Here is a 10,075-nt window from a genome sequence, read left to right as displayed (position 1 = left end):
CGGCGTTCAGTTGACCTTCCAATGTCATCTCACGCTCAAGAAGCCGAGCCACGGTCTCATCGGACGCCTTCAGCCTCTCCGCAACAAACGACGACTTCTCCTCAGCAGCATTAAGCTTTCCCCCCATCTCGGACAGCTGACCCTGGAGGAGCTCAACTTGAGCCTTAAAGTCATTATTCGCCTTAACAGAAGACTCAAGCTTCCTCCAAAGCGCCTCCATACCAGATAGCTCAAACTCGGCCTTCCGAGCTATCACGGCCCCACGAAGCAAGGTGCGATACATCCACCTCGCCTGCCCGGACAGCTCGGTTGCATGAAAATGCTCTTCTGTCCCGGGTATCAGCTGGGAGTCAATGAACTTGGAAGCATCAAAATTCCTCTCCATTACGGTTAGGACCCCCTCCGGGCTGGAAGACATCTTTCGTTTCTTAGGAGTGTGGATAAGCTCCACGTCGCTATCCGGATGAGGGGAGAGGGTCGCCTTCCCGTCGGCAGGTCCCTCCTCATGGGTAGGGGAAGCCCGATCCCCTAAGCCCTGCTTTCTCGACGTCTCGGTATCCTGGGCAGGGGAAGCCTGGCCCTCCTTTTCCCCTGACGGACCCTTCGACTTGCCGGCGTCCTTCTCTTCGGCATTCTCATCATCACTAGCCTCAAAAAAGGTCTTCATCAGATTCTCGAGACCGGTCACGGTGGCAGACATTTCCACTGCGAATAAACAACAAGAACGTTAGTCGTCAAACCGGAAATAAGAAGAACAACGACAAAGAAACATAGACAAACAAGAAAAGCAACTCACGAATATAGCTTCGACCGGCCTCCCGTTCTCCCATAAGAAGGTGGGGATTCACAGGATTCTTTTCAAAGATAGCAAGAAGAACGTTCGCTATCTGCTTATCTACAGCCGACAACCTCTTGTACGACACTTTCACAAAAGGATTCGACCCCGCGCCGAAGCTCCAGTAAGTCTGGATAAGGCGCTCCCCCTCTAACGACAACCAGAAGGGGTGGCGACCCTTGACGGGACGAACCTTGAAATACTTATCCTTAAAACCATGGTAGGAATCCTCAAAAAGGCTAAAAATCTTCCTACCCTGGGCAGCACGGAAAGAAAGAAACCCTTTTCTTGCTTTCCCCTGTTTGGAGGGGTTGGTAAGGTTGAAATAAAAGAGAAAAACGTCCACCGACGCCGGCAGCTCTAAGTACTCGCAGACCATCTCGAAGCAGCGGATCGAAGCCCAGCTGTTCGGATGAAGTTGAGACGGGGGAACGGATATCCGGTTCAGCAACGCCATTTGAAAATCGGAGAACGGTATCCAAACACCAACTTGTGTGAACATGGACTTATAAAACCAGATCCAATCGGGGACGCGGGGAGAATGAAAATTGAGCTCATAAATACGCTCATGAGGAAGCGGGACAATGGCCTCGTAGTTGGCCTCCTCGTCAGTACCCCCACACAAGTAGCCGGCCTGCCGGAACTCCGTCAGCTCCCCCAAGTCCATCTGGTTGGGTGAACTCCTTATATCGTCGGTCACCCAAGTATACGGGTCGTAAGCCGCAGCAGATCCGGAAGACCGGGAGACAACGCGAGGCATACCTACAGCGGGGTACCACTCCGTTAGTCTATGAGGTCGGGAGCCCGAAAAATTCTCAGAAACTTCACCTTTTCAACTCAATCATAACCAGATACGACTAAAAACTACACCTACCTCACAAACCACCCAAAAAGGCCTATCCTGGAATGGTACCCCTTCCCTAACTCACCTATCCCAACACTGGAAAAACCCCTTAACAAAAATAAACCAGCCATGCAACAAATGCAAACAACAAATCACACAACAACAGAACATAACACAGATACCAGAAGAAAGAAACCAGAAGATTACCTGAAACGATGAAGAAAATCTGGAATGAAAGTTGGAGCAAGAGGGAGTTCGCACAGAAAGCTTTGGATGCTAGGGAGAAAAAGGGGATGGAAATAGTGAGAGTGGGAGGTGGATAGGGAAAAAACTGTTTAAAAACCACCCCCAAAAGCGCGAAAGGAAGCAGGGGCAAGATTGTCTTTGCGCACGGGTTTTTCAAATCATTATGAGCATTAAATGCCCAGCGCGGAGAACGAAACGGCAACAGATGCCACAGCAGATCAAGAGACGCGCGCAAGAGACGCGTCCCTCCCACGATCAGCCGACCCGACGACAACGCACGAGTGTGAACGTCACGCGCCACCAATGGCCCCCACGACCATCGCTGACGCGTCGGGGGCACTGTTACGGCCTGGCCCAAACTCGCGCGGGTCGACCCGACCCGAGTTCTCGCCGGCCATATAATATATAATACGCCCTCCGCCCGACCCGGACACGCGTCCCGTACGGCTTGCACACAGCCGAATGACAACGCCCTTGAGGGCATGGGCCTGGCCATTGAAGGGGCCCACTACTGACATGTATATAAGGGGGAGACTGGCTCTCCCCCCAAGGTACGTCACATTCACACACCATTTCCTCTCCGCCTGCACATATTCTGACAAGGGCGTCGGAGTGTCTTTGCAGGTGGCACCCCCCCTTTCTCCATCAGAAGTGCTCGGGATCTCGCTCACCCGGGGACTGGAAACCACGACCAGACGAGCTTCTCCATCATCCGAAACGTTGACCTCAGGGTCCTAACCCGAATCGTCCGGTACCCGACCTACCGAACAAAACCCTTCCAGGTCTCTACTATATATAAAAAGAAGAAACAAATGCCTTTTTCCATATTACATGGTCTAATATCATTATATCAACATGAACTGTATATTTTCAAATACAAAAATAACCCTTAAAAATCCTAAGTCCACCCTTACAACCAAAAAAACCCATGAGGCCATGACCCACAAAAACATAACTATCATTAATATAAGCTAACCTACGTGATTATCCAGACTCTGCAACCACTGCAGCGGAACAGCTTTTGCAGCGGAACAGCTTTTGCAGCGGAACAGCTTTTGTCTGTGCGTGTACCCCATTATCAATACGTGTAGCAACGACCATGAGACATAGTGGATGGAAAGAGCAAAGCTTGAAGTAGCAGCGTACCGTACCGTACCGTACATAGTGGGCTAGTGGCATTGTATCAAGGTTGCGAGAACCGGACCGGTCAATAAACCGGTGAGGTCACTGGTTTAATGGTTTACTGGTTCGACTGAAGTTCAATCGGTTTAATTAAATATTAAATAAAATTATTAAAAAACTTAAAATAATCTTAAGTATATAAATTCAATAATTTCTAACTTAATAACATTTAATATTTCATATAATAAATTATCCATTACTTAATATTAAAGGTTCACAAACAACTTCAAACATCAAAGTTTATAACTAAACAAAAAATAAAACGTACATAATGACAAACCCATATTCTACATTCAAAAGATACAATTACTAGCAAGTTTTCAACTAATCAAAGATGCAACTCATCAAAAATCATAATTATCATTAAGTGTTCCAACATCTCCATCATAAACAGGTAATCCAAAGCCACCATCATCAGAAGTACCACCAAAAGAAGCTGTATTTGAAGAATCAGCAACATTAGGGAAATTCACATCAAGTTCCACATCTCCTCCATCTAATAAAATAAAATAGAAAACCAAGAAAAAATTAAAGTTAGAACTTTACATCAGATATAGAGAGAAAATGAAACAAGTTTTGCTATTTCAATAACCTGTAGGATATGAAGGCATAGCATTATCCGTATAAATTAAATTTTCAATGCCTTCAATGTCTCCATTAGTAAATTCAGGATCTTCTTCATCCGGCATTACCCAAAAATCTACTGTGTCAATGCTTTGAATGTCAATTGGATCATAATTCTTCTTCTTGCGATGCATTCTAGATTGAAGGCGTAGATTATAAGTGACATAAACAATGTCACTTAGCCTTTGATGCTCTGATCGGTTCCTCCTCTTTGAATGGATTTGTTCAAAGAGGCTCCAGTTCCTCTCGCAGCCGGATGATGAAGATGTTTGATGAAGAAGACGAATTGCCATTTTTTGCAAGTTAGGAGCACTCCCACCGTGTAGCCTCCACCATTCACCTACCAGAATATGAAATTCAACTATCAATTCTCATTCAATATTTAAAAAACATTCAAAGTAAATTGAACATAGAAATATAAATACTTACCAGGTTCAAGTCTCTTAATTGCTTTCAATGCACTTTCCCTTCCAAAACTTCCTTTTCGATCTCGATACAACTGTATCTCTTGCATTGCGACAACCGAGTCATCGCAAAGAGTTTTAATATCAAATAAATCAAGCAAAGACCTCAAGATATTTGCCTTCTCAACAAACCCCTCACTATAGAAGTAATCTGGATTCAAAAAGTATGCTGCTGCATGGAGGTCACGCTTCAAATGCTTATCCCACCGCATTTTCAAGATACTTGTATAAGGTGTGTATGCAGATTTCCTATTTCTAAACATTGTCTTGATATTAATTTTGGCTCTTTGCATGCCCGCATACACGATACCCAGAGAAGGTTTCTCATCAGCATCAACAAGCCTCAATAACTTAATCAGAGGACCAACAAGCATAACAGTAGTAAAACAATCCTCCCAAAACTTACTATCCAAGATAATTGAACTAACCATCTTCCCATTGACACTCTTGGATAATTTATGAGAAGTGAAATATTTGTCAATCACCAATGCTTGCAAGTCTTGTTTATGATCATATATACTTTTCAAAGTAATGAAAACAGTAGCAAAACGTGTTACACCTGGTTGAACAATTTCTTTCCACTCTTTTCTTTTTCTAAGCCATGACAAGAAAATCATATGATTGTAAACAAAGGCAGTCACTTTTGAAGCACGAGAGGCAAGGTCAGCTATGTGAGGAAGACTTGCTATGTCTTTTAAGATAAGATTGATGCAATGAGCCTTGTTACAAACTTTAATTTGTCCAGAAATTTTTGCAAGATGATATTTCATTCTATATATCCCCCATCCATTATAAGTATTCAAGCAGAAAATACATGTATATTGAGCCTTGTTATTTTTGTCATACTTCACTGTAAAATACTGCCAAGCTGGATCAGATTTACCTCTAGATGAACCAGTTTGAGAATTTTGAGCAGCATTATCTTGTGGCTGTGAGTTACTTTGTGATTGTTCCATCTATAACAATCAGAAAATCAAAGACAAGAAATCAACTTCAAAAAACCATGAAAATAATGAAGCAGTAAACAGAACAGGCAGCATAGAGAATCAAAAACTATTTCCAGCAAACAGAACAGGCAACATAGAGAATCAAAAACTATTTCCAGATTCCAACAAACAGAACAGGCAGCATAGATCAACTTCATGCAGCTTGATAGTCACAAAAATCAACTGATTCAGGTAAAATAAAAATTTAAAACTATTTCCATTTAGAAGCAACAAAAAGCAGAAGCAAACAGAATGGTCGAGCATAGAGCAAACAGAAGCATAGAGTATATTCATGAACCAGCAAATAGAATAAGCAAACAGAACAGGCAGCATAGAGAATCAAAAACAAAAATTAAGATTAGCATGTTATCCATGAACCAGCAAACAGAATCAGATGCCCTGTTATTTTTTTTTCAAACAGAACAGGCGAGCTAGAAGGAAGAATGATCAAAATCAAGAAGACAAGAAAATCAGTCTTACCGGCGAATGAGAGGCGGCCTCGGCGAGCTCATCGAGGTTCGGCGACGAGGAGGCGGGCTCAACACGGTGGTGGTCGCGGCTGCTGAGGAGCGCTGCTGGGTGGCGAATGAGGAGCGATGCTGGATCGCGAATGAGGAGCGCTGCTGGAATCTGGAGCTTGGTGGGCGGTGGCAATGGTGGCCTTGGTGGATGAGGGGGGAAGAAAGGGGAGGAGGCTGGGAGCTTCGGGGGTTTGGTGGGTGGCTGATTGATTAGGGTTAGGTTGGTTAAGGTTAACGCGTACGCCAGTTTTTTTTTTTTTTTTAAATAGCCAAAACGACGTCATTTGGCTTCTGAATTTCCAAACCACTGAACCGTCAAAAAATCGGACGGTTCTTCCGGTTCGTTGGTTAACCGCCGGTTTGACCGGTTCTTTGCCATTCGGTTTTTGAGGTTACCCGGACCGGCCAGGTAACCGGTTCCCAGTTTTTCCGGTTGAACCGGTCAGTTCGGTCCGGTTTTCAGAACCATGCAATTTACTATCTATACAAATTATTGACATTTACTACTTTTAAGTTAATACTATTAATTTTAAAACATAAATGTTAATAAGAAAATAATTCTATTTGGATTCAAATAAAATATAAAAAAAATCAAAACGAATAAGAATAGAAATTCAAAATTTGTGTTTTATTTTAAATTTTAGAAAATCTACATTTTTACAAATTTACAATTCAAAACGGAACAATAAATAATTTTTAAAAATTCGTTAAATATCATTCTTTGACTCATTAATATCTAAGGAATCATTACCGGAATTTTTGATGTTGAAAAATTTAATATAAAGTATAGTCCTTCAAGGTGATATAGAAGTTAAAACTTAGATTTTTCAAAGTCAGAATACTCGAAAATAAAAAATAGTTATACAATATAAAAAAATCAACTATATTATATTAAATATAATATTTTATATTGTATAACTATATTAATAAAATATTTTAATATAACTAGATTGATGACATTATTTCTAACTCAGCATAACATCAAAAAAGCATCAGTTTTATACTTAAAATGATAATTTAATTGATATAATATTTTAATTTTTTTAAATTACATATTGTATAAATATAATTAATCTTTTTATATTGTATAACTATATGTTATTTCTGACTTTGAAAAATCTAAGTTTTAATTCTTATTTCACTTTGGAGAGCTATATTTTATATTAAATTTTTCAATATAAAAAGTTTCCGGTAATGTCTTTAGATGTTGATGAGTCAAAGGATGATTTTTAACGAATTTTTAGAAATTGTTTATTGTTCGGTTTTGAATTTGTAAGTTTGTAAAAATGTAGATTTTCTGAAATTTGAACTAAAACACAAAATTTAAATTTATATTCTTATTCGTTTTGATTTTTTTTATATTTTATTTGAATATAAATGGAGGTATTTTTTATTGACATTTATGTTTTAAAGTTAATATTAACTTAAAAGTAATAAATGTCAATAATTTGTACAAATAGAAAATTGAATTAACTAGATTCGATTTACTATATATCATGCAGAAGTAATAAATCAAATCAACTATTGATATAACATATCTAGTATATCTAGTAAATCGAATCGAATTGATTAGATTTACTATTGATTTATTATATTCCAAATTTCTTTCCTAGGTAGATTGAATCTATTAACATTGATTTATATAAAATCTTACTAATTCGAATCATATAGATTCGATTTATATAAAAATATGAATGGAGACATACATGTAACATTATTCATTTTAAAATTTTTGTGTAATATAAGTTGGTACTTGATTTAATTAAGTGTTTTACTCTTAACATAAATTAATTATAATCTTTTCATTTATTATCACCAAATCAATTGAAAAATAAATCCATCAATACAAAAGAATAATAAATAAAATAGTCTCTTTTTATCTTTATTTTTTGAATTTAATCCTCTTTTATATTATACTTAGAAATTCTAATAAAAATCTAGATTATTAACAAAATTTAAATTTTATATGTATATATGGTATATAAATTTTTTTAAAAATTTATCATATTTTATTTTCACTTATATTTGAACATATCAGTTATTCTCAAAAAATAATAAATAATTATATCTTTTTATAGTTAATTGAATCAAACTAAATTTGATATATAATAATTAATTGGGTCAGACTGTAAATTCGTTGGATATATATACAGTCTGACTCAATTAATTATTCGGACGTAGATATAAGAAGAATCAAATTGATTCTTTTTTATGATCCATGATTAACTTTCTTTTGTAGTACTCTACCTCGTTGCCTCCGTGAAAGAGATATTTTGGATCACTAGAATGAGTAGAAAAAAAAATAAGTATATTTGGGGAGTACCCTACCCCCTTTTCAAAACTCCATGCCATGTATTTAGGAAATTCATCATCAATCAGTTAATAAAATAAGTAGAAAAGAGTAAATGGAGGAGAATAAGATAAAATCTAATTCTATATAATAATATAAATAAATATAATATCAAAATAATAAAAAATAAAAGAATAAATTTAAAATATAAAATTAGAAAATGGATTGATTTCGTCTTCAATTTTTAAAAGGTACATAGATATGATAATACATTTTTTTATTTTTAAAAAAAATTTATTCTGAATGACTATTTTTTTTTTAAAAATAAAAAAAATCTAAAAATTAATTTTTATTCTATTTTTTGCGTGTATCTTTTAAATAGTTATACAAATATTGTCACAAAAAGTTCACATCAAATCTACAAGTTGCTTGTTAAATACAAAAATTTTTTAGCCACTTATAAAAAAATATAATATTTGTTAATTATTTTTTCGTTTTTTTAAATTATTCAGAGACTTATTTGTCGTTCATATTTTTAAAGGTTATTTTTATTAGTGATATGAGTTTTTTATACCATTTTAGTAGTTTATTATAATTTTAACGAATTTTTTATGTATTTATTAAAAAATTAAAAAAATTATTACCAATAATCTTAACATGTATTTTAATTGAGGCGTGCTACACATACAAGTCTTTTTGACTTACAAGTCTTACAAGTTGCTACACATACCGGCCTTTTAATGCGTTATTCAACCGTTTCCTGTTTTCAAAGTGCTACACTCACCATGTATTATGAACGATTCTTCTTCTTCTTCCTCTTCCTCTTCCTCTTCCTCTTCCTCTTCTTCTTCTTCTTTTTTATTTATTTTCGATTTTCATGGTTTCAGAAATCAAGCTTTGAAATCGTTTTGAAGATAATGGAACTTCAAAAATACACCCAAACGATTACATAAATACACCCAAAGAATTACATCAATACACCCAAAGGATTACAGAAATACACCCAAATGGTTACAGGAATTCACCCAGACGATTATAGAAATACACTCAAAGGATTACAGAAATACACCCAAAGGATTACAAAAACTACACCCAAAGGATTTAAGAAATACACCCAAAATTCGTTGAAGTACACCTTATGCATAATTCAGAACTCTTTCTCTTTCTCCTCCTCATCTTCTACTGCTTCTTCTTCTTCAAAAATGATTTCAGAGCTTGATGTCAAAAAATAATGGAAATCGAGAATAATGAAGAAAGAAAACAGAGAGAAAAGCACGTAAACGAAGAAGGAGAAAGAGAAGGCAAGCAACGAAAGAAAAGAAGAATAAGAAGAGGAAGAAGAACGTGCAGCAAGAAGAAGAAGAAGATGCAGCGAAAATGTGCAGTAACGGTTGAAGAAGGAGAAAGAGAAGGCAAGAAACGAAAGAAAAGAAGAAGAGGAAGAGGAAGAAGAACGTGCAGCAAAAAAAAGAAGGAGGTGTAGTGAAAACAGTTCGAAGCGTGTTAATATAGATGACTTGTAAAGACTTGTATAAAAAAATACTTGTATGTGGAGAATTTCTCATTTTAATATTAGGGATAAGTATTGTTTTGGTCCCTCACGTTGAGGGTCAGAATCGAACCCGTCCCTGATGTATATTTTGATTTAAAAATCATCCTTAACGTATTTTTTTGTATTAAAATCGTTCTTTTTTTAAAAAAAATAATTTTATTCCTAAAATACCCCTACCTTAATAATGAAAAAATTATAAAATTAAAAAAAAGAAAAGAACACGTTTTGGGGGGGGGGGGTGGGAGAGGAAACGCGTTTTTGGGGAGTGGGAGGGCCGAAAGGAAATGCGAAGGGGGGAGGGGAGGGAGAGGGGGAAGGGGAAGGGGGGGGGGAAGAGGGGACCGCGACAGCGAAGCTTGAAGCTGCCGTCGCCGTCACCGGAAGAAAGAAGAAAGGAGAGGGGCTGCGACGGGGGGAGAAGAGAAGAGGGGAAAGAGAGAGGGAGCGCTGGTGGAAGGGAGGACCGTTCATGCATGCTTCTGCCGCCGTGGAGTGCGTCGCTGGGAAGAGGAGCACGACACGAGGAGGGCG

At 37.4% G+C, this 10,075-nt stretch overlaps 1 protein-coding gene across 1 annotated transcript; it reads right to left on the bottom strand.

Moving 5' to 3' along the window:
* Positions 1-3,451: 3,451 nt before the first annotated feature.
* Positions 3,452-5,151, bottom strand: LOC112722000 (uncharacterized). The gene is made up of 3 exons (XM_025772988.1): positions 4,161-5,151; positions 3,700-4,071; positions 3,452-3,603 (listed from the first exon to the last, which is right to left on the bottom strand). The coding sequence occupies exons 1-3, from the start codon at positions 5,149-5,151 to the stop codon at positions 3,452-3,454; spliced, it is 1,515 nt and encodes a 504-aa protein (XP_025628773.1).
* Between the last annotated feature and the right edge of the window lie 4,924 nt (positions 5,152-10,075).

Source organism: Arachis hypogaea, chromosome 11, assembly GCF_003086295.3.
Source record: "Arachis hypogaea cultivar Tifrunner chromosome 11, arahy.Tifrunner.gnm2.J5K5, whole genome shotgun sequence".
Classification (NCBI taxonomy): Eukaryota; Viridiplantae; Streptophyta; class Magnoliopsida; order Fabales; family Fabaceae; genus Arachis; species Arachis hypogaea.
This window is presented reverse-complemented; position numbering and strand designations above follow the sequence as displayed.

Bases quoted from the DNA above. Each gene is read 5' to 3' on its own strand.
- LOC112722000 (XM_025772988.1), bottom strand. From the start codon at position 5,151: ATGGAACAATCACAAAGTAACTCACAGCCACAAGATAATGCTGCTCAA. The intron at 4,072-4,160 runs GTAAGTATTTAT...ATATTCTGGTAG, and splicing joins AATTAAGAGACTTGAACCTG to GTGAATGGTGGAGGCTACAC. The intron at 3,604-3,699 runs GTTATTGAAATA...TTATTTTATTAG, and splicing joins TATGCCTTCATATCCTACAG to ATGGAGGAGATGTGGAACTT.